The sequence below is a fragment of the Armigeres subalbatus genome, chromosome 2 (assembly GCF_024139115.2).
Source record: "Armigeres subalbatus isolate Guangzhou_Male chromosome 2, GZ_Asu_2, whole genome shotgun sequence".
In the NCBI taxonomy this organism is placed as follows: Eukaryota; Metazoa; Arthropoda; class Insecta; order Diptera; family Culicidae; genus Armigeres; species Armigeres subalbatus.
Genome location: NC_085140.1, coordinates 87,923,131 through 87,949,284, shown reverse-complemented (window position 1 = coordinate 87,949,284; position 26,154 = coordinate 87,923,131). Strand labels below are relative to the sequence as shown.

Genomic DNA, 26,154 nt, shown 5'->3' with positions numbered 1-26,154 from the left:
TATTCGATCAGAGCGTCTTGCGGAGTACAAAGTATGTACGATTTCCAGCCACTATGCGTCTCCGAATTTCTCTGCTGGTATCATTTTCGGCGGTTACCAGTGAGCCCAAGTACACAAATTCTTCTACCACCTAAATTTCGTCACCACCGATGCCAACTCGCGGTGGGTGGCTCACATTGTCTTCTCTTGAACCTCTTCCTATCATGTACTTCATCTTCGACGGGTTGGTGACTAGACCGATCCACTTGGCTTCCCTCTTCAGTCTGATGTAGGCTTCCTCCATCTTCTCAAAGATACGTGCCATAATATCTATGTCGTCGGTGAAACCAAATAGCTGGACGGACTTATTGAAAATTGTACCACTCGTGTTAATCCCTGCTCCTCGTATTACCCCTTCCAAAGCTATGTTGAATAGCAGACAGGAAAGACTATCACCTTGCCATAACCCTCTGCGGGTTTCGAAGGGACTCGAGAATGCCCCTGAAACTCAAACTACGCACACCACCCGATCCATCGACGCTTTGATCAACCGTGTCAATCCGGAAATCCGTTTTTGTGCATTAGCTGCCATAGCTGGTCCCGATCGATTGTATCATATGCGGCTTTGAAGTCGATGAATAGATGATGTGTGGGCAGTAGGGTGGCTCAAATTAGTATGGGAAAAACTTTTTTAATTTTTTTTTATGGGCCGCCCTCTTATTCGGTTCTATTTGATGCCCTGATGCTCTGGACAAAATTTCAGCTAAATCGGACAACGTTTAGGCGGTGCTAAACTTGTTGGAAGTTTATATAGAAAAATATATGCAGAAACATCCAAAAACAGTGATTTGCAGTTGGACAGAACAACTTACGAAGGAGAACTATGATACTCATTCAGATCTTAAGGAATTTAATACAGAATGTTATGCTGGAAACCACGAGAAGATTAAGGTTTGCCCGGCTAAGTTATTGGCATTTCTCTGAAGTGGGGTTTGAGCAAATTTTGTTTCTTTTACCTTTGAAAAGCAATAAATTCACCCCTACAACACTCCAGTAAAATGCTAATACACCCAGGTTTTTTTTTACACGGTTGGAATTCTTTAATTTCTCGGTTAACCCGAACATTCACAGCTTTTTAAATACCACCTGAATTTTCTTTGATTTTTTGTGAAGTTTTTCGTGGGGCTAAATCATTGTTTCATTGACGTTGAAGGTCTTAAACGACAAAAACCAAACCGTGTAAAAAAAAACCTGGGTGTATCTTTGCCTAATAAACTCTAATCTTCTCGCGGTTTTCAGCATAACATTCTGTATTTAATTCTTCAAGAACTGAATGAGTATCATTGTTCTTGATCGTAAATTGTGCCGTCCAACTGCAAATCACTGTTTTTGGATGTTTCTGCATACATTTTTCCATATAAACTTCCAACGAGTTTAGCACCACCCAAACGTTGACCGATTTGGCTGAAATTTTGTCCAGAGCATCAGGGCATCAAATAGAACCGAATAAGAGGGCGGCCCATCAAAAAATTTGAAAAAGTGTTTTTTGAGCCACCCTAGTGGGCACGTTGTATTCGCGGCATTTCTGCAGTACTTGGCGAATGGCGAACACCTGGTCCGTGGTGGAGCGTTTGCCCATAAAACCCGCCTGGTACTGCCCCACGAACTCCCTTGCAATTGGTGCTAGTCGACGGCATAAAATTTGGGAGAGTACCTTTTAGGCGGCGTTCAACAATGTGATTGCGCGGTAGTTGCTACAATCCAGCTTATCGCCCTTTTTGTAGATGGGACACACGACACCTTCCATCCACTCCTGCGGCAAAACTTCCTCCTCCCAAATCTTGGTAATGACCCAGTGCAGCGCTCTAGCCAGAGCCTCACCACCGTGTTTAAATAGCTCTCCTGGTAGTTGGTCAACCCCAGGGGCTTTGTTGTTCTTCAGCCGGCCAATCTCCTCCTGGATTTCCTGGAGATCCGGAGCCGGTCACTATACCGCCATCTTCGTCGGCCACATCGCCATTCGCCAGGTGCTCTTCGTAGTACTGCCGCCACCTTTGGATCACCTCACACTCGTTCGTAAGAAGATGTTTATGTCAGGCTGTGGCACGTGGCCCTTACGTGTACGGTTCAACTTCTCATAGAACTTTCGTGTGTTATTAGCGCGGTACAGTTGCTCCGTCTCTTCACGGTCTCGAACTTCCTGCTGACGCTTTTTCCTCCGGAAAATCGAGTTTTGTCTGTCGCCCTCGTGCAGTGTTGTAGCAATCTCGCCCATGCTGCATTCTTCTCTTCTACTAACTGCTCACATTCGCCGTCATACCAGTCGTTTCTCTGATCCGGGGGCACCGTGCCAAGTGCAGCGGTTGCGGTGCTACCAATGGCGGATCGAATATCTCTCCAGCCATCTTCAAGAGACGCTGCGCCTAGCTGTTCTTCCGTTGGGAGTGCCACTTCCAGCTGCTGCGCGTATTTTTGGGCTAGTCTACCGTCTTGTAGCCGCCCAATGTTAAGCCGCAGCGTCCGACTTCGACGCGTGTTGATCACCGTCGAGAGTTTTGAGCGCAGGCATACTGCAACTAGGTAGTGGTCGGATTCAATATTCGCACTGCAGTAAGTGCGGACGTTCGTGATGTCGGAGAAGAATTTACCGTCGATTAGAACGTGGTCGATTTGGTTTTCCGTGTCTTGGCTAGGTGATCTCCATGTGGCCTTGTGGATGTTTTTGCGGGGAAAGAAGGTCCTTCGGACTACCATTCCGCAGGAGGCTGCGAAGTTTATGCATCGTTGGCTGTTGTCATTCGATACGGTGTGCAGACTACCCGGTCCGATGACCGGTCTATACATTTCTTCCCTTCCTACCTGCGCGTTCATGTCACCGATGACGGTTTTGACGTCCCGCAGTTGACGGGCATCCATCGCATCGTATGTCTTCTCCAGCTGTGCGTAGAACGCTTCTTTCTCGTCGTCGGGTTTCCCTTCATGTGGGCAGTGCACGTTGATGATGCTATAGTTGAAGAAACCGCCTTTAATCCTCAGCTTGCACATCCTTGCGTTGATTGGCTGCCGCCCAATCACGCGTTGACGCATCTTACCCAGCACTATGAAGCCGGTACCCAGCTCGTTGGTGGTGCCACAGCTTTGGTAGAAGGTAGCCGCACGATGCCCGCTTTTCCACACTTTCTGTCCTGTCCAGCAAATCTCCTGCAGCGCCACGACGTCGAAGTTGCGGGGATGTAATTCATCGTAGATCATCCTGTCGCAACCTGCGAAACCTAGCGACTTGCAGTTCCATGTTCAAAGCTTCCAATCGTGATCCTTTATTAGTCGCCTAGGTCTTTGCGATTATATCGAATCGCATTATATCTTATATTGTTCGTAATTATTGGTTTTCCAGGCGGCTTATTGGGCCTGCGCAAACCTCCTGTCTTGCCGGGGGGATTTGGTGGGATTTGAGTAATTGAGAATTTGAAAATTGCAAAAACACGGAAAGAATTTTAATGAAATTTTCGATAAAATAAAGTTCTTTGGGAATATTAAGCCGACATCTTTAATAATCCTACTTTATAAATGAAATTTATTTTCACGGCAAATGCGTCTCCCAAATAAACGATAGACTTTTGAAACGCATGCTTAAGATTAGAGTGGAGCACTATTTGACGTTTTCGAAGGTCCTACTAAGGGCGAGAATATTGTTCAAGTTCGTTTTGCTATTTACACGCTCCTATACTTTTCCAACGAGTTGAAAAAAAGATATGTATTTTTTGTCATCACAACTTTTCACAACTATTCTTCTCAGTGGATTACATTCTTCCACTCGGACAGCCATAGCGTCGAACGCCAGGACACGATAATGTGTCGCTTGAACGCGTTTCGGTCTTCCGCTACCAGAGGTGTACATGGCGACTTATTGAAATGGCGACAGGTATTAGATCGTCAGGTTCTTTATTGGTGCGACCACTAATCAAAGCTACTTGCTGGTTACATCAGTCTAACCCCACATCCGCCCCCGCGGATCCATTTCGCGTGGCTCTGCTGTAAGGCGCTTTTCATACATATGATCCCGATCCAATTACAATGCTGCGGTCGCTGGATAGGCGGAAAACGGGATGATAGATGACACGGCTGGACTGGAGCTGAAACACAAACTGTGCCATCAGCACATTTAACTGGACAGCTTTTTGCATCTCAACGCAAGCCGACCGAGACCCGATCCAATGGGGGTCGTGTACGGACACCAGCTGTTACGTGCGTACGTGTGGTTGGTTTGTCTTTTCTGAGCCCACGTAGCTGCGATTCACTAAATCATAATTAGTGTGCCTGGGCGGGGGCGGTCGATCGGCGTTCCGAAATAAACATTCGAATTTATTAATAGAACCACTGGAAATCCAATGATTTCGAGAGCAATGGGAATGCAATGACCGTGTTTCGTCAGGAAGTTTATTAAACAACCATTCAGAATGATGTAGCAGCTCGCTGGACGAAGGAATGAACTGGATGGAGAGCTCGAGAAATAACGATTGGTTCTCATTTCGCTCACTGGTCATTATTGCTGGATGTAAATGTGGTATCGTCATTCCTAACAATATTTGCATGTTGAATATTAAATAAAAGCGAAGTTTGATCATGTAGGCCTAACATTGAGAACGTACCCGCTAATAAAATCATCTATTTCGTACTTTGTATTTGATCAATGGAGACGCATGGTACTATGTACAAGCATTTTTCTCAGGGCTGTGAAATGTAATTTGCAATCATTTGCTTAATTTGCAGGAGACTATTTTCAGAAAATAAATTTTGGATCATGATGTACTGCATCAAGCGACTTTTTGACTATCCTGTGATACTTTGTTCACAAAAGAAACACAAAAAATTATTCATTTATATTCATGCGCGTATTTAATATGTAGAATATCCTTGATAACAGAGCTGAAAAATATTCGATAAGGAAATTAGAATAGGTACACGTAAATTTATGCATGAGTAATCAAAATAATTCGATTTACTTGAATATAAAACCAGTAAGTAGAAATAAACCAAATATATCAGCAATTCACATCAGTAGAACGAAATAGTTTGATTACAGTAAGTCATCGCAGCGTCATTCCAAAATTCAAGCCAGAATATTGCCTATGAAAAAAAAAACACTGCTCAGTATTCTCATCAATTTATTACCAGATATTCTAATCCTTTCAGCCCCATTCCCTACAATAATATAAAATCATTGCAAATGTGTTGTGCGTTCCCGACTAGAAGGTCATATCAACATATGTTATAATGTGTGTTTTTATAACAAAATTTGTTAGACACATCCCGAGCAAAGGCAGATAGCTGAAATGATATCAAACTGATAACACAATTAGTTATTTTTATTATCATCTTGATATTTAGTTATCAATTATGTGATTAACTGATAACTGAATAATAACAAAATTTATTATCAATACAAATTTGGTATTTTCTTCTAAATTTCGCGTCGTTCACATATCGGGCTAAGCATTATATTCTTTCAAACATATTGTACACCGCATAAAAAAAAACTACTCATTCGCTTATTTTTCGACACAACCAAAAATAAACGCCAGATAGTCGCCCAAGAAAATCATACCTGTAGCAAAAAAGCTGCTTTGATAATTTTGAAAATTTGACCGTAACGTGGCGTCATTTTGTTGCAAGGCACAATACTATTTTATGCTCAATGTACCTATGCTATGAATAGTGTGACAAGAGCTGTTTCCAAGCACTGAACTGAAATTTCCGTCTAAGCAGACGGTGACTTTCCTCGTTACTAACGATATCTACTGATTTGTTAATGTCTCTGTCAACAAAGGAATTTGGACAACAGTTGAAATTTTCCTATTTATTTTATACTATGCTTATTAACTTTACTTTCATTTCAGGTATCGTTGAATAATGAAATATGTATCTGAGAACCAAGCGTTGTAGTTTAATAAGTACTTGAAATGGCGTTGCAGCTCCTGGAACATATGATCCAAGGGCATGTGCTCATTCAGGAACGGTGAATAATCTTAACTAACCGTAATATAATTCGTCTTGGGATCCACAGTGCTGATGTATATGGGGAAGCGGAAAATTTAACTGGAAGTGTCGGATAATCAAGAAATTGCAACGATCTGGTGTGTTGTGGCGAAAAAAATCATGCTCGCACTTTAGTCGAAATAGCAATGTGCTCACAGTAGCTCACCCAGCCAACACAAAGTCGCATATGCTAGTGAATAAGTGTACAAGGTGGAGGCGATATAGGCGCATTCCTCTATTTGACTGCATACAAAGTGCACGTATATGGCCTCCACTTTAGCATAGCATAGCATAGCATAGTTACGATGTACTTTGTAGAATGGAAACTAGTGATACTCGTGTTTCTCTTTTGGAATCCTTATTCAGATTGCTATCAGAAATCAAGGTGGGTGTGGTCCTTGATTTCAATCTAGGATAAACATCACAAAAGCATGAGGATTACTACTCCTGGCCACGCCCATCTTCACCGTAACTTGGGAGGGGAAGGAAGTGTTGGTGTAGTACTTACTTAACGAGAGGCCCCCGACTCAGCGACACCCTCATAAGTACCACGGAGTTGGATATTGGGGAAGGTATTCGTTGGGTCAGGATTTGCCTGTAGCTGACAATATGACCGTGGTAAATCTTACACCGCAACACACCACGCAAAGGTGTCTACCCAGCGTTACGGGGGGCACGTATATGGCCTCCACTTTGTACACTTATTCGCCTTAATATACGATCTTGTGTTTGCTGGGCAAAAAATATGTTTAACTAGTCGACCCGGCATACATATTATAGGCGAAAATGCGCGTTGTGGACTAGATACCCATACGAAATTTTCATACGAATCCTAATTCCTAAATCTAAATTCTAATCATCCTTTTTCGTACATTTAGGGCCCCCCGAAAACTGTCCGGCCATGGATCCACCGAATAGCAACATTTTTTCACGGATCGATTCTTCCTGGTATCAGCAGTGTTTATGTTTATATATGCATATAAAAACATGAAACGTTTCACTGTGAAATGCAAGGTTGTGGTTTAGTTTGAATAAAAGCTATGTGTGTGTTATTACAATCTAACTCCCACTGTCTGGCAGTGGCATTATGGATAGAATATTCGTGCAACTATCAAAATTTAATATAATTGCAAGAATCTTAGATCCGGGGGCTAGAAGGTGATTGCTCTATTGTAACTCCTATAGCCCATTTCAAGAACGCAAGCATTCCGAAGCTATAGTCGTTTGCAATAAGCCCCGCGTGATTACACCCACATATCATAAGGATATCTGAAGTGCATTCACACTTCCTGGACCAAAATTTAACTTTCTGATCCTGGCGCGTATTTAGTAATAAAATTAATCATAAAAAAGGGATTTATGATTTATCAAAAATTACTTACCATTTTTCCAACAGGAATAGTACACTAACCATGTTTGCACATTTACATTTCTTGATCACATTATTAGTAAGGGCGTTGCCCGTGCTAACAATCGATCACTCAGTAAATGAGAAAAGTTTAGTTATAGTAAAAAGAAGAAACTAAACAGACTAAACAAACTAAATAACTTTCGGTCACCACACTCCTAAAAATAGTGCAAAAACTATACCTATTAATACAACTTACGACGCAACATTGAAACACGTTAAAAATCAACATGAAACTTGCTCACCAGATTAACATCTGCATCCACAAAGTTCAAAGCCAGCAGGAACAGTACTTTGACTTTGTTGCGTATCATTTTTTACATAAAGAGTTTACACGCATATAAGGACATTTTACAGTCGTTATCACTTTCCACGGTATCCAATAAACACACGAGAAAATCACTATCCTGCTGGGTGGCGTAGCCCGAAACACCACCCGCCGTATCTCACAAAATGCAGAAAAATTGGCAAACCGACGCGAAAACAACAACACGTGCGTTCATAACCATGGCACACTTGGATCTCTCGGTTTAGTTTGAATAAAAGCTATAGCCGAAATCGATTTACAGCATGGCGCTGCTAGCAACCTAAAGATTGATAATATAAGAGAAGAAAACTAACCTAAGCCTATTATTTAATTGGTCACAAATGAAAACAAAATGTATTCAACAAAATGACGATGAACCGTATTTGTTCTAATTGATTGCCGATTCGCTATTTTGAATTAACCCTTAAAGGCGCAAGGCGATTTTTTTAGAAATCGTCGAAAATATTTTTAACGTAAACTACCATTAAAATTATCAACATTAAACGTATTTTCGGTTTGTTGTATTAAAACAACATTGCGCATTTAAGGGTTAAATTCGTTTCGGTTATCATTTTCGTTATGTTGACTTGGAATTCAACCAGAATGATAACAATTCTAGTTATCAATATTACTGGATAGTTAATTTTGTTATTAATAAGTTATTCTGCTTTGCACTCTGCCGACTGTTATTTACATAAATGGTCATGACATCATGATTTGATTATAAATAGTCTTCAGTAGAAAGCGTACCCGAGCAAAGGCAGATAACTGAAATGATATTAAACTGATAACACGCTAAGTTATCCTTATTATCATTTTGATATTTAGTTATCAATCATGTGATTAACTGATAACTGAATAATAACAAATTTTACTATCAATACAAATTTTCCATTTTCTTCAAAATATTGCGTCGTTCAGGTATCGTGCTAAGCATTCTATTCTTGTAAACAAACTAACTTATGGAAACATCTTCCCTTGGGACATATTTTATGGTGAATGGTCATCCCAATATATTCAACACAAGGTAAAACTTTACCAAAAAAAAAACTGCGATTCTTTCTTTAAACAGATTTACCATACATAATAGGATTAATATTAATCCAGCTTTCCATTCTAACCATAATGGTGGATGTTATAAAAAGTGTAGCAAGAACTGTTTCCAAACACTGAACTGAAATTTTCGTTTAAGCAGACGATTATTTTCACCGTTACCAACGATATCTATTGATTTTATTTATTTCTCTGTCAACAAAGCAATTTACGCAAGAGTTCAAGTTTTCTTATTTGTTTTATACTATGCTTATTAACTTAACTTTTATTTCAGGTGTCGTTGAAGAATGAAATATGTATGTATCTGAGAACCAATTCAACTACAAATTAGTACTTAACATGGCCTTGCAACTCCCGGAACATATGATCCAAGACTAGGAACAAGAGAATGTGCTCATTCAGGAATGGTGAACACTGTTGACTAACCGCCTACTTTGCATAACAACGCCTATATATAAAAATGAGTTTGCATTTGCTTTCAGGCAATATAATTCACGGACGGCAATATAATTCATCTTGGGATCCGCTGTGGTTATATATATGAGGAAGCGGAAAATTTTACTGGGAATGCCGGATAATCAAGAAATTGCAACGATCTGGTGTGATTTGGAGAAAACAATCATGCTCGCAATTGGCGAACAAACGTTGCATGAAGATGAAGAAGCATAAAGATGATATTCAAAAAAAATTGCACGGCTAAGCATACGAAGAAAATTTTGAAACTCTTTTTAAAAATTCTAGAAGTAATTTAATTAAAAACGGTTCACAGTGCGTGGTCGAAAATTTCTTATACTGTGTATAAAGTGCAATATCACTAAATAAAATTTTAAATCGAAATGATGTGGTTATTATACAATATATTATTATATATTGTATTATTATACAATGTAAGAAATTTCCGACCCCGTACTGCTAACCGTTTTTATTTAAATGGCTTCTAGAAGTTTTAAAAAGAGTTTTAAAATTTTCTTCGTATGCTTCCCCGTGCATTATTTTCCCAATATCATCTTTTCTGTTTCTTCTTCTTCATGCAACATTAGACTGCCAATGAAGTCGATCTAGAGTGCGGCGCTGCAAAATTCTCAACTATTAACAGCTAGAACTTAGGTTTAAACGCAAAATACAAACCCAAGATCGTTATCTACAATCATGAGTCATGAGTCCATAGTTAAGGGACATGGAAATTTCGAGATATGGAAAAGAAAATCTTTTCATCACAGTAACCCGTAAAACAATTTTTAGTATGGAAAAATTTGCTTCCATGAGTCGATATCGAGTCATAGAACATCGACTCCTGGAGGTTCGACTGTACATAAGTAATAATGAGTTGAGGTTTCTGTTGTCTCGATTTAACTAGCAAAAGGATATTCTCCAAATAGCAACCTTTTTTCATGGATTAATTCTTCCAGGGATCAGCAGTGTTTAAATATGTATATGAAAACATGGAACGTTTCACTGCGAAATTACAAAGTTGTTGCTAGCAACCTAATGATTTACAGTTAGTGAGAAAAACTAACCTGAGCAAGGTCGGGAACGATTGCCTTGTATATATATATATATTTTTTTTGTTAACTACTGAAAGTATTCAATAAAAGGACGATGAACTGTATTTGTCCTATTTGATCACCGGTTTGCTATTTTGAATTAAATTCGGTTAACATGTTTGTTATGTTGACTGGTAATTTAACCAAAATGATAACAATTCTAGTTATCAATATAACTGGATAATAAAGTTTGTTATCAATAAGTTATTCTGTTTTGCACTCTGTCCAGCCGACATTTATTTACATATCACGGTCATGGCATCGTGATTTAATTATAAATAGTCTTCAGTAAATGCAAGATTGTAGAAAGCGTAGTGCTCTTCTCTTCTGCTTCTCAAGAAAGTGTAATTGGATGAGTGCCAAGAGACGACGCCGTACAATCACTCGATTCGAGTTCGAATCTCAATGAATGCCAATATTTTTTCCAATGCGTAATGAAGTCGGCAAAGAAGATTTAACTATTTTGGTCGATAAAACAGTGATGGCTGTAACTAAATGATAACTAAATAAGTTATTTTGAGTAAATAGCATGCATAACAAAATGTGTTATCAACTTGGTACCAGTGATAACTTAATTTGTTTTCATTTAAATATTTCACTCACAAAATTCTGGTATCATTTTTGTTATGTTGGCTGTTAATTCAGCCAAAATGATAACAAGTTCAGTTATCAAAATGTCCGATAACCGGATAATAGAATTTATTATCAATTAGTTATTCATCTTTGCTCGGGTAGTGCTCTTCTCTCCTGCTCCTCAAGAAACCGTAATTGGGTGAGTGCCTAGAGACGACGCCGTACAATCACTCGGTTCGAGTTCGAATCCCAGTGAATGGCAACATTTTTTTCAATGCGTAACGAAGTCGGCAAAGAGATTTAACTATTTTGGTCGATAAAGCAGTGATGGCTGATTACTAAATAATAATTAAATTAGTTATTTGAACATGTATAATATAATATGTTATCAATGAATACCTAATTTGTTTTCAGGTGGTTATTTCAGAAACAAAATTCTGGTATCATTTCTGTTATGTTGGCTGTTAATTCAGTCACAATGATAACAAGTTCAGTTATCAATATGTTCGATAACCGGATAATAGAATTTGTTATCAATTAGTTATTCATTTTTGCTCGGGATGGTGCATGATGTGGTTAAAATATCTTAATTTCTATAAAAAATTACGCTACTTGAAACAAAAAACTATCAACTATGTTACAATTTTATCATAAAAATAACATATTTTGTTAGAAATTTATAACAGAATCAGATACAAAACATATTGTTCACTGTGCAGTTGGAAAATTTTACAGGTCGTGTTAGTTCTCCAGATTGTGATCAACAATCAGAAATTTTTCACTTGTCATAAGACGAGTTTGTACAATACCATTGAATTCCACCACTTAATTGTATCTTGACAGATACGTATTTCGACCTCAACAGTAAGGCCGTCTTCAGTGTCTCGTACTTGACTCGACTTGACTCGACTCGGAATTCAATGGGATTGTACAAACTCGTCTTCAGAAATTTTTGTTTTTGTTGAAACTTACAGCATTACAAGTTAGGCAACATTTTCAAATTTTATCTGCGTTGTGATATCTATGACTGGAAGACTTTGCTACATCTTTTTTAATTGTTGAGCAATTCGGTGTTATGCATGTTATGATAATATCCTGTTACAACATTTGAAAGGTAATGGATACTAAGAACAAAATTTTATCAAAATAAGTAATAAATATCACAATATGTTAAGATTGTGTTGATTTTTTATTATGCTCTTCTAGTCGGGTTATCTTATGAGTATTAATTTAGCTTACAAATTACACAAATAAGAAGGAATTACAAATCCACAATTACCGGTAAAGTGCTGTCATTATTACGTACTTCCAGCGAATCCAACCTCATCCCATCCCCAACGCATCCTCTCGTAGGAAGCAATGGCCCATATGACGAACAGCACTAATTAGACCCTCCCCACCCGATTCCGACGACGGAACGAATTGATGATAGATGATTATTCCCAACGGTAATCAATTTCACTCCGTTTTGTTTCTTCTCTTTTCGTTGCAGTTCGCCAGGAAAACGAACGCCTCATGCGGGAGTCCCTCGATAGAGCTAAGATGATCAAAAACTACACCGAGTACAACCGGATGATTGGCGGTGACGAAATTCCATAACGATTTTTGCCCACTCTGCTCATCTGCTGGACCGTGTCTGTCCGTGCCGGGGCTGGATCCTGATCCCATAATTGGCAGCAAACTGCCGTCGCCGTCGTCGTCATCGAGGCAGGTGCTAGCAACAGAACACAACAACAACAACAACAACGATGACCGTGATGGATCAACGCACATATCTCATCGTTCTTTTTTCCGGCAGAAGTTGGGTCCGGTCCCAGTCCCCAGCATCCCGGTCGGAAAACAGGTATAGACCAGCATCCACCTCCGGATGATGGAAGGCTACGTCAATTCGATCACTCATTAGCATTATTCGAAGCGTGTGCTTGGGGGGAGGGAACGCGTGTGCAACATCGGAATTCAATTGAGCGCATTTATCGGTACCGCGCCCGGTGGTCACAGTTGTTGTATTTTTATTCGGTAATTATTTTTAATTAGTTTGGAAATTGCCATTCCTATGGTAATTCAATTGAAATAGCGTCACGTAGGTGGGCAGGTTGGGGTGGACGACGACGACGTCAAACGGATGGCCCCTCGTGATGTATGAATGCAAATTTGATTCTTTCCAGCTGGATGTGTTGGATCATGGATGATGCGGTATACATATTGATGCTCCGCATTAGTGTCTAAGGGGATGTAAAGTTATTTACAAACATCACTTCAAAAAATTTGATTCGCCGTGAAAGCTTGTAGAAATTTCAGAAAATTGAGTTGATGAAAGATAAAGGATTTCTTGAACTTTTATGAGTTATAAGTGAGTGCTTAGTTCATTGGAAATTTAATAGATTAAATTGACAAACACTATTGCTATCATTCGTGAGCCTCGTAATTGCTTATTTTTGGTTATTACGCCAAGTTATCAAAAACAATAATTCTGCACAATAGAATCATAGTTGGTCGGGGCTCAGCCAAATCGCACCAAGCGCCAACAAAAAATCACCCATTTTTCTATTCAAGCTTTCGTTTAGCAGATTTAATTGATTGCCAAAAGTTTCGGATATCCATCAACCCTATAGCTGAGGATATCCAACAACAAATGTACACATGAATTGATATGGAATTATTTTCTGTCAAACACGCACGAATAAAAATATGCGTACACGGTTAGATCAGACAACCCAAAATGAAGTTCAGACAACTCAAAATTATGTTCATTTCACTTAATTTGGACCGTTGGTGGGGGAAGCCAATTTTGAGTTGTATGGCCCAACTCGGATTTGAGTAGTTTCCGTTTGATCCCGTGTGAAAAAGTACCTAAATATTAAGTTGTTTCCACCTAAAGTTAAGTTCAAATAGGTTTAAACAACCTAAATTTGAGTTCAACCCCTTTAACCTAGCGTTGGCTTCCCCCATCGAACCGCTATCGTTGGGTGGTTTTCTTTCTCTGTTTTTGACATCAAAGGATGGAACGAAAGAGATGCCAGATCGAGAACAACTCAAAATTTGGGTTGTTTGATCTACCCGTGTATACAGTGCCTCCCACGGCATACAAAAAACAAGGCAGGCTCATCACGTATGTAAACATTCAGTTTGAATGTAAACATGTGACGTCACTGCTATCTTCACACAAGCTGGACCGAGACGATGCTCTACGGTCGCAGCATGCTTACTTTTGTACTCCAACATATGGCGATAAAATATGCGTCACATTCGAAGTGTCATTTTTCTAACGAGCCTACCTTGTTTTCTGTATACCGTGAGTGCCTCCGTTGTTTTGATACGGTGAGTGCAAAATGAGTTACATTGATTGTTCCATTGCCAATGTCGATCGACTTACGATACGACATCTATGTTTTATGGTGTGCAAGCTCCAGGTTCCTGCTACGCAAACGCAACTATTCCTGTACTTCGGCCTCAGTACGCCGTCAATACATTCTACAGCAGTGTATTCTTTGCAGAACTCCAACCGTTATGAAGACACCTGTACAGGACTTCTTCGGTCTCGTATACACCCAACCGGCGGTTGTTAGATTTTCTAGCAATTCTGTTTAAGAATCTACCAAAACCTGTATAAGAACTGAGCATATGCGAAATTGTTAGATTCTTATACAAAAAATGTAAGAAAAGCTTACAAAATTGTTAGATTCTTATACAATATTTGTATAAGATTCTAGCAATTTCGCATATGCCCAGTTCTTATACAAGTGTTGGTAGATTCTTATACAGAATTGTTAGAAAATCTAACAACCGCCGGTTGGGTGTAGCAGTACTCGATTCCGAATGTTGCTTTCCGGGGTCTTGTGCATACACACTTAAATCATTTCACAGATTTCGGCGAATTTTTCTTCAATTCACCGAAATCTCAACAGCACATTTGTTCGGTAATTATTTCACCGATTTTCTGCGGTATTTTCCTTTGTTCAACTGTCAAAACTACCAAAAAATCTGTAAAATTTTTACCGAACAGTTCTGCTGTTGAGATTTCAGTGAAATTTCACATAAATCTGCGATTTACTTTAAGTGTGTATGGTATATTCCCACCACCCACCTGATAAACGCATCCTGTTCTTGTCTTGCGACTCGAACAGCCTGGCGAAGCATCCGAAGGTTCTGTTTCAGTTCCTTACTGATGTTCTGCCTTGCGTTCGCGAACTCGATGATATCATCGAGTTGCTCGGCGACCACCCGCATCCCGGGTAGTGGCCCGCCGAGCGTGCTGATAGGGCTATACCCTGTCACAGCTGGGGAGACTCCGGTGCTGCTAGTTGCAGCCTCCGTCACTCCGCTCTCCGCCTCCCTGGGAGGAGACCTCACCAAACCCCCCTTGGCAAAGGGGTCTACCACCTCCATGCTTAACGCATCATCGAAAGAATTATTTTGTTTTGTTTCACTCATTGTAAATGGGTCCTCCTTGTGGCTGCCGTCGAATCCTATTGGAGTAGTCGCCTTTTATGATCCCATATGGTTATCTTTGCCGTGCGGTAAGACGCGCGGCTACAAAGCAAGACCATGCTGAGGTTGGCTGGGTTCGATTCCCGGTGCCGGTCTAGGCAATTTTCGAATTGGAAATTGTCTCGACTTCCCTGGGCATAAAAGTATCATCGTGCTAGCCTCATGATATACGAATGCAAAAATGGTTACCTGGATTAGAAACCTCGCAATTAATAACTGTGGAAATGCTTAATGAACACTAAGCTGCGAGGCGGCTCTGTCCCAGTGTGGGGATGTAAGGCCAATAAGAAGAAGAAGAAGGTTATCTTTGCATGCCTTACGGCTTACGGCCTTACGGCTTTACCACTAACGTGTTCAGAGCCAGATCAGCGCAAGTCAGGAAAGGGCATCTGAGCCAACTCCCACCCAGCAGGCAAAGCTTGGTGGCAGGATTGGACAGCGTGCTACAAGGGCCGCCACGGTTTTAGGGGACGGAAGACAGCCTAGCCATTAGCCCAATCGCCGTTTCGAGTCAGAGTCACCCGGCTCTACTAAGAGAGTAGAATGTCAGACTGCCAGCCCTCGCTTTCATAATATTACTATATCTAAGACAAGGTCCGTTAACACGCGGCCAGAATGCCATAATCAGGATGTTGCTGGCATTGATCCTGATGTGCCAATTGGCACTTCTTGGGCTCCTGTGCGCTTTGAGCGGCACACGGTCGCTTTGATAGGGCCTGCTTGCGGACACATGCAGCTTTTTGTAGAGGTTTAACAGAGCCCGCTGCCAAGCCCCACCACGTCCTAAGCAGGCCCCCTAACTCGCAGAGGCCGTGGGGAGGGGTCGTTAAGCCCTTGGACATAGTCCCTGCTGCCCGATGTGCACTCTCCTATAACCAACGTAAACCGCTCAATCACAGTGCGCTTCAAGCATTATTGTCATAAAAAAAACTATAAGAAGGCACTCTTAGAAACCCAAGGAACAAAGAAGCTGTTTTGCATCTTCAACATTTGCCTTCAATAAGTGTTCTATTCCAGGTCATCCAAGAATTCCCTGGACACGCGTAACCCAGACCTCAAGATCTTCACACATAACCAAAGGGCTGATATCTCTTTTAAAAATTTGTTCATGTCCCAATAATTGTTCTGTTTTAGGACATCCAAGAATTCCTTGGAATAAATGCCTTGAGGTCTACACGCGTAACCAAAGGGTTACTAATTCTTTTGAACAATGGTTCATGTTCTATTTGATACATGAAACCAAAAACGCCTTCAATAATTATTCTGTCATCCAAGGTCATCCAAGAATTCCCTGGAGTATGAGCCATGAGGTCTACACGCGTAACCAAAGGAATGTTATCTCTTTTTAAAAATGGTTCATGCCTTTTTTAGTCTGGTAAACCAAATTTGATACGCATTCAATAGCTGTTCCTTTTCAGGTGATCCAAGAATTCCTTGGAGTTCAGGCCTTGAAGTGCCTAACCATAACCCAAGCTTTGATATCTTTTTGCCTATCTCGTATACAAAGTATACGTATAGGCTATATGTTTGCTCCAAAAATGAACTTTTTATAGAAGGCCCGGAAACCCATAGTGTTATATACCGATCGACTCAGCTCGACGAATTGAGGTGATGTCTATGTGTGTGTGCTTTATTATAGAGGGATGAAGGCAAATCTGCATACAGACACCTGAAATTATCACTCAGTGGGGTTGACACGGAAGGCAGAAGGCCAGACCGCTGGACCTACTAAACCCACCCAAGTAACGATGAAGATTACTTGAGTTACCCTCTCTTCTAATGCTCTGTTCCCCCTGGGCCTACCTTACAGTATTACTTCTGTCGGGGAAAGCAGTACTGAAAGTACTCCTCCCAAAACGACACCTTTCACAGTGCTCTCTTCAATGTTTTGTTCTACGTCTGAGCCCTTTGGCTCCCGACGACCCGTCTCAACGGGTGACCGGACGAGTGCCGAGGTCAATCCAAGGATTCCGGGTGGAGATAACTTCCGGTTCAATGGTGCCAGACGACCCTGAGTCAGTGCATTCGCATGCCACGATCTACTCAGCTTATTCGTTGAGCGATTTAGCTTCCGCCTCGGTCGCGATCGCGAACGACTCAGATTGTCCCCGACGGCGGATCTAACCTACTCCGACGAGAAGTTCCCCGAAAACGGGAGCTCCTCCGAAACCGGTCGTTTTGTCACGTTCTGAAGCTACGCGCGGTAGCTGGCGCTGACGTTCCTATTCATTATCGACATATATATTCACGACTTCCGTGGCGGAGTACTCATGGTCCGCTATCCGTAAAGGCTGCCTGCTGCTGCTCTATTCGCCAACTACGTTGTAGGATGTTGGCTATCCTGGACGTCGCTCTTGTGACCGCTCTCCACTGTTCTGGGTTATGGCACATATTTCTGACAATGTCATCGGTGGTAGTGTCCGTTCCACATGCTACTAACATCGCACGCCTCTCCGTTTCGAACCGGGGACATGTGAACAGAATGTGTTCAGCCGTTTCTGTCACGTCTGGGCATTGCAGGCAGGCGGGAGAAGCCGCGTGTCTGAACATGTGTAGGTACCACTTGAAGTATCCGTGGCCTGTTAAGAACTAGATCAAGCCAAAGTTTAGTTCTCTATGAGGTCTGCTAATTAATGCCGACACACTTGGGACTAGGCGATGGGTCCACCTTCCCTTAGCCGAGTTGTCCCACTCCCTCTGCCATTTGGCTACCGTTGCTGCCTTGATATTCCTTCAAGCGTTATCGGTGCCCCTGAGGGCGTAGCACTCCTCGTCTTCCTCCATCACCAGTTTGATAGGCATCATGCCCGCGAGTACACATGCCGCTTCGCGAGATACGCTGCGATATGCGCTGATGACTCTCAAGGACATTAGCCTATGAGTACTCTCTAGCTTTCACACGTTGCAGTTTATACTCAACGCCGATCCCCAAGCTGAACCTCCGTATCGTAGTATTGAAAGCGCCATGCTTGCCAGCAACCTGCGCTTGCTGGAGCACACCCTAGAGCTGTTCGCCATCATCGTCGATAGTGCCACTATCGCCGTCGACGCGCGCTTGCAGGCGTAGTCGACGTGACTTTTAAAGCTCAACTTATCGTCGAGCATCACCCCTAATTGTTTCAGAAATCTCTTGGAGGTGATGTCGCAGCCGCCGACTCTAATTGTCGCCTCTTGAACCGATTTCCGGTTGTTAACGACCATCATCTCCGTTTTATGATGCGCCAGCTGGAGCTTCTTGCTGCGCAACCATTCCTCCACTAGACTGATCGAATAGGCTGCAGTCAACTCTGCCTCCTCGATGGATTCTCCGTACACGTCATCGGCGAATCCCACTAACTTGACTCCTGGTGGGAGCACGCCATCGTACATCACGTTCCACAGCAATGGACCCAAAATTTATCCCTGTGGGACACCTGCCGTGATGGGGGCGCTGCTTGTCAACTATTGGCATATCGTTATCGCTCTTCACGACAACTACTTCGCTACTCGTGTCCTTCTGCTCCATCTCTCTCGCACCCGATGCGTTGGATGGAGATCTCTCCGAACCTTTCCTTGCGAAGGGGTTCACTTCCGTTGCTTTGTCGGTTAGTTTAGCGTTATTCATGTTTGTTCGGCCCCCCTTAGGGCTGCCCTCGAACCCAACTGGAATAGTCGCCTTCTTGATCCCATGGTTATCTTTGCTGATGCAGTGAGGCCATGCGGGGTTGACACCTCGGTGTTCAGAGCCATATCGGCGTAAGCTAAGAAGGAATCAACTGGTCCTACTCCCATCTTGTTGGTTAAGCCAGCCGGCTGAATTGGGACGGCGTGCCCCAAGGCCTGCCACGGTTTTACGGAAGGCAGCTGTGACATTAGCCCGTTGTACATGTAGATTTCCGCTCGTGTCTGTTGAAGTTGACGTTGCCGTTGTCGATGCTTCTGGGCTGGGCTATTGTGCTTTGACCCAAAGAACACACATGTTGTCAAGAAGTTATAGTAACTCGTATGTAACCAAATTTGGTCACATTTGAGTTGCTATAACATAATAAGTGTGATTTGTGCTACTCGGGGAGCGGTGCACGGTCGCTTTGATAGGACCTGCTTACGGATACATGCAGCTTTTTGTAGATGTTTAACAGAGGCCACTGTCAAACCCCACCACATCCTAAGCAGGCGCCTTAACTCGCGGTGGCCATGGGGAGGCGTCGTCAAGCCCTCTCTGATCTCTAAGAGCATTTTTGATTTCTGAAAGGAGCAAATAGATCTTTCGTGACACGTATCCTAGCAGCACAATTCGCAATGATTTGGTGCTGCAACTCAAATGTAACTGAATTCAGTTGTATTTTAGGTAGCAGAAAACTCTATACCACAAGTGTGCTGGTCGAATATTGACCTTCAGTTCTTGGAATTCTTCGATGGCCTGGTATGGAACACATATTGAAGACATGTCCAATTTGATTAAAGAATCGCTGGAATATTGATGGTTGGGCCACTGGGAGCATGTGCTTTATCAAAAAATACCTATAGATATTAGTTTATGTGTGGAAACCTGATAGTCTAAACTCCAGGGAGCTCTCAAATGACCTACCATCCTATGGTCCATGGTTGCTACGGATTCAGGAACTTACCTGCTATTCGATACATGTTATACCAAACCTTTTCGGATTACCTGGTTACCGGAATTCCGGATTTACTGGGCCAAGTCCCAAAGTGTATATACATTGAAAATATATAGTCAACCAAATAAAGATTTCTTGCGTCATGACTGATGAACTTCGCTGGAAATTAAAAAAATATAACTTAACTACCTTACAGGACCATCTTATGATGGTTCCCGTGGGGCCTAAAGTGGCCACTAACTCATTTTGAAGAAACCCTGACAATATGGGTATCAAAATTCATGAAATTGTTTCAGAAGCATGATCTGATAAGAAATTGGACCATAGGATGGTATGACAACGGACTGGTCATCCTGGAACAGGTTCCCGTGGGACCTAAAGTGGCCACAAAATCATTTTGAAGGAACCCTGGCAATATGGGTATCAAAATTCATGAAATTGTTTCAGAAGCATGATCTGATAAGATATTGGACCATAGGATGGTTTGACAACGGACTGATCATCCTGAAACACGTTCCCGTGGGGCCTGAAGTGGCTACACATTCATTCTGAAAAAAATCCTGGCAATATGGGTATAAAAATTGATATAATTGTTTCGGAAGCATGATCTTATGTGGAATTAGGCCATTCGATGGTTTGACAACAGACCGGTCATTCTCAAACAAGTATCCGTGGAGTCCATTGAGGCCCCTCATTTAGAAAAAAAAAAAAACTCTGGCTATTTTCTTTTCTCCAATGGTTCTACATGACAACTGGAACTTGATTTACTTTTCAACAATTCTAATACATACACAGTAAATCAATTGAAAGCTTTTCTATGCCGATCAAATGCTTAACTATGTATCTTGTATGGTGAGCACAAAGGATACACTATGCTCAGAAAGTTGAGCACATTTCCCAATCGAAAGCATCTTAGATCGAGAATTGAACTTGGCATCGGCATTGGTAATCCTACAAGAATAACTGGGAACTCTGGCAACATAGAATTAAAAAAATAAAGTGAGTTATTCTGAAACCACGACTGTTCTTTAGCTCATTGCGGGCTCGTTTTTATTCGATATTGAAAATATCGAGTAAGAGAGGTAAAATTTGCCAGCCCGACTATTTTTAATCACTTTTGCTGGTCTACCGTTTCGATGGCAAACCTTCTTGAAGGCCTAGCTTATAAAAGTATGCTTCCGGAACAGTTTCAATAATGTTGATACTTATCCAGTTTTCCGCGAGCGACAACGGCCGTGAACTAGCCTCTGGATAGTTTAAAATTTGATGTTCCTGGAGGTCAATCGTCCCCACTGCTCTAAGCATTCTGAACAATGTGCTAAATTAGATGCAGTAGATCCACACTTTCTTTTTTGCTGCATTTCTCAGATTGCTCATTCTCACTCATTTCTCCTTCCTTTTTCTTTTTTCTCTTTCCTTCCGGCTTTTTCCTTCTTCTCTTCCTTCTTTGAACTTCTCTCTTCTCACTTCTCGCATCTCACTTGTTACTTCTCTCTTCTCACTTCTTACTACAGTAATATCCCGATTTTATCATCCCTATGGTGAATGTTGGGGTGATAAAATATGGAATGTGACAAAATCAGATTTTTTAATTTCCAATTTTTTAATCAACTTCACAAATTTGAAACAATTTCTACCTTGAAAGGTAAAATTCGTGTATGGTACCCATAACTTCTTGTCAAAAAGACTTAAAACATTCTTGAAAGGTACCCAGAAAAAAAAATTATAATAAACCACAGGCGCTGTAAGTTATTTCATTAAAATCATTATTGTTTGCGGAATAATTTACAAAAATAAAAAGAACGACTAAAATTTTCGAAAAATTTTGGGGTGGCAAAATGGGTCAAAAACGTGACAAAAGTGGGACGTGATGACAAAATCGGGGAGTGACAGAGTCGGGTGAACACTGTGTCACTTTTCACTTCTCTTTCATCATTTCTTTCATTTTAGTTTTTACTTTTCTCTTTCCACCTCTCACTGCTCATTTTTCACTATTCGGCCTAATGACCCAGCATCGGTCCCACCTTCTTGAAAAACATGTTTCCAACCAACCAATTCCAAGAATTATGATGCTAGTTTGTGGTCACTTTATGTCCCAAGGAAACCTGTTCCAAGATAACCATTCCGATTGCCATCCTTCCTATGGTCTAAACTACTTGAAAAACATGTTTCCGAAACAATTCCAAGAATGATAATACCCATATTGACAGGGTTTCTTCTAAATGAATGTGTGGCCACTAAAGGCCCTCCGGGAACCTGTTCCAAGATGACTGTTTCGGTTGATATCCATCCTATGGTCTCAACTATTTGGAAAACATGTTTTCGGAACAATTCCAAGAATGATAATACCCATATTGCTAGGGTTAATTCTAAATGAATTTGAGGCCACTATACTGCCCTTCTACGCATAGTTGTCCCATGTTAGTTTTTGTGGATTTTGATTTTTCACCATAAAGCAGTCTATTTTGATGTATACTTTTGAAAACTCTAACAGATTTCGAACTTTGTTCGGAAAGTCATTGAAAACAACATCAAGTCTATTTGTCCCATTGCTTAATTTCTACGCATAATTGTCTCGCGGTGATTAAATTCATCATTATGGTGGATTCTGTTATTTTATGGAGCAACACACATTGAAATAGCATTTTCTGTTTAGATCTTGCATACTTAGCCTGTTGCACTGGTTTAATGGGGACAGTTTGTACAATACTTATTCTAAGCGACATAATCACTTCAACCACGTGGCAGGTTCACTTCCATAGATAAAGCATGTGGAGACATAAGTCAATCGCAGTAGTCATTCACGAAATCATGCTTTGAACGGGGCTGATATGCGTAGAAACCATAAAACAAGTGCTCTATTTCTCGGCATAATTGTCCCGCCAAACTATTTTCATGATCGTTGTCGCAAATTCTATTTGTGAGTGAAAAATAAGAATGATTTCAATGAAATGAAGTCTTCTGAATGGTTCTGTGATGTAATAATCTTATATTGCATTATGGTTATACGCCAGCAATGAAAATTAGTGTTCAATTTCAAATGCCATTTTCTCATTTGTCGTTTTTTGAATTTGGTACAAGCATGCGTAGAACGGCAGTATAGGGCCCACGGGAACCTTTTCCAGAATGACCGTTCCGGTTGATATCCATGCTATGGTCTCAACTACATAGAAATTATGTTTCCGGAACAATTCCAAGAATTTTTATACCCATATTGCCAGGGTTTATTCTAAATAAGTTTTTGGCCACTACGGGCCTTCCGGGAACTTGTTCCAGAATGACCGTTCCGGTTCATATCCATCCTATGGTCTCAACTACATGGAAAATATGTGCCCGGAACAATTTCAAGAATTTTGATGTGTGGCCACTATAGGGCCCACGGGAACCTATTCCGGGATGTCCGCTCCAAGATCAAATGATGACGTAGTCCTAATACATTGTGAAGTCATAATACTCGAATTTTCTACGAAACTGATAACTCAGGATACAAGAAATCATCATTTAGTTTCTATAGTATCAACTTACCTATTTTTGAGACATGATCTAGCAAATCCGGAGTTCCGGTAACCGGGTAATCCGAACCGGTTCTATGTAACATGGATCGGGTAGAGGACGAATTTCTGAATTCATAGCAAACGGAATCGTCCAAATCGATTGAAAACTGACGAAGTTATGGTCATACCAAAACGTGGGTACCCGGGTACCCTCCCCAAGCCCCCACCCCTTACTGAATTTTCATTTTGATACCACCCAAACCTAAATTTTGCTGAGTTTGAAGATGTCACGGAATTTCAATTTCCTGCGATCTTTAGAACTCAAAAAAAACTTTTACTTGAAAACGAAGTACCTGGGTACCCTGTCGGTAACATAAGGGTTAAAGATCATACAAATGGTCTTTGTATTGAAAAGAACAATGGTTCTTTTACCAAAACAACTTAGGCAGATACAAATATTCCATAAAAAATGTCTTTTGTCTTTCGCTTTATCGGTGTAAATAACAAAATCTACAGCAGAATTTGTTTACTGTGACATCAAATTGAAAACTATTTCTGCTGTCGATGAGAGCGAATTGAAAACTGATTTTGATGTTTTGATAACAGAATAAGTAATCAGTTCACAGTAGTGTAGCCAGAAAATTGGTCTAGGGGGAGGGTTTTCTGAACTTTTTTTTTTTTTCGAAAAATAAAATTTCTTCTAAAAATTGAGTCTCTGGGGAGGGGGAGTTTATGTCCAAAACCACCCCCGTAGCTACGCCACTGAGTTCAATATAAGTTCATGTAATTTAGAAATCAACAGCAGACTGAAATCAAAATATGTAATCAATCAAGGAGACCAAAATTTGAAAACAAATTGTGATTTCAGTTTGATGTCGGTATCAGAATATGTTTTCGATTTTCTGTCAGGCTTTGCTCGGGAAGAAGGATAGATCATCCCCAAAATCAGTCAGACCAATTAACTTATCGTCCATTATTCTCAAAAATATAATGGAATAACCAATAGATAGGCATATACAATCATTGTCCTAAATATCATTATATTATGGTGTGAAAAAGAAGGATTAAAATTAAATCTTTCAAATACCACATTACTTTTAAATTGAAAGGAGCAGATTTGAAACTTTCAAACTCAGTCAAGCATCTTGAAGTTCGACTTGAAATGTTTTCCAAGCTGGAGTTCAGGATATTCTTGAATGCTTTAATTTATGCTTACATTTAAGATAAACGCTTAAAGTCTGACAATCAAGCAGCATTGGAAGCTTTGATATTAGCTATATTTACGTCTAAACTCGTTTGGGATTGTATTCAGTCACTTCAAAGCTTTGATAGTCGTAACAAAGTGAGCCTGCATTAGGTTCCTGGTCATTGTAGAATTGAAGGCAGCGAGCAAGCTAATATGCTGCCAAGACTTGGTTTATCACGACAATTCATAGGTCCTAAACCTATCACTCGCAGGCCATTGTTCGAACCGATATCACTTGAAGTTGTTAGGAAAACTTTTTGAAAAGAGATTACAGTACATGGGGGCTTATAGAACCCTCTGAAGTTTGGATAACAAGTGCCAATACGGTATGACGATTCATCAGAACCATAATACCACATTGGGAAAACGCTAGTAGTCAAGGTGATGCAATTGCTTTACATAGTAACGTTGCGTCAACTTGACAAAGCTGCACCAAATGGGACATGTATCACAATAAATCTCACAAATGGTTGCAGTGATTAAAATACTGAAATGAAATGAAACTATATGTTTGGTGGTTTATTTAAAATAAAAATGCAATCATGACCCAAAGGTCTGAGAAGTGACAAAATTTTCAAGGGATTCGGAAAATTGTTCGACGAATAATCTGAAGTGAAAAATAAATACTTTATACACACGAAATCGCAACAAGTCCATTCAACAACCCCAGCCTTTGCATTCATTCCACGTGGGTGTCTCATCGAGCACCGACGGGCGTCGCCGTTCACCGGATGTTTACTCAACTATCGTACTACCATTTTCTGGCTAATCGTTTCCACAAATTGCGGAACAGAGACATCAATCGCGAATAAGTGTAACATTGTCGATGTTGTTTATCTAGCTGATACCGCAATAGACGCGTACCACAAACAATGGAAACTGATGAATTGAATATCAATTTTGTCCGATCGGAAGGAAGGAAGGAATTAGCTGTCGTCTGTACTGGATCGGAAATCAATATTGATTTTGTGCGGAATTTTAACGAATCAAACCCTTAGTCTGTACGAACGTAAAGAAAATCCCTCAACACAAACTGTAGTGTAGGCACAGCCAGTCAACAATCGCGTGCATACAACAAACACTTTAAAACGAAGCGAGAATGAATATTTTTCCTAAGGAAAGTTAGTGTGTCACTTGTTAGACTATTACATATTTTTTTAAAAAACTAAAAAGTCGAAACCTACATACTTATGCTTAGAACGGTGCCCGTAAGTTGAAAAAAATAAATGGTGTGTGTGAATCCGTATGACAATCGGGGGCGTTACAACAGTTGTTATATACCGTAGATTTGTTTACACCGTTGTTTACTTAGTTGAAATTGATTCACTAGCTGGCGCTGCAACAAGTTATTAGCACAAATAGTTGAAGTGAAGAGTTGGATTCCATTTCGAGCTAACAATATTTACACTATGATTATTAATTAGTAAG

The 26,154-nt window shown here is 40.7% G+C and overlaps 1 protein-coding gene across 2 annotated transcripts in view; it reads left to right on the top strand.

Moving 5' to 3' along the window:
- The window catches only part of LOC134214686 (uncharacterized), a 362,784-nt gene extending 349,819 nt beyond the window's left edge, over positions 1-12,965 (top strand). The window contains exon 2 of one of the 2 annotated variants that reach the window (XR_009979877.1): positions 12,393-12,510. Coding sequence is in view for 1 of the 2 variants with exons in the window: in XM_062694006.1 (XP_062549990.1) it covers positions 12,393-12,499 (107 nt within the window). In the remaining variant the exon portion in view is untranslated. Of the gene's footprint in view, positions 1-12,392 lie in introns of both variants that reach the window. The other variant, XM_062694006.1, reaches the window with a different exon arrangement.
- Positions 12,966-26,154: the final 13,189 nt, after the last annotated feature.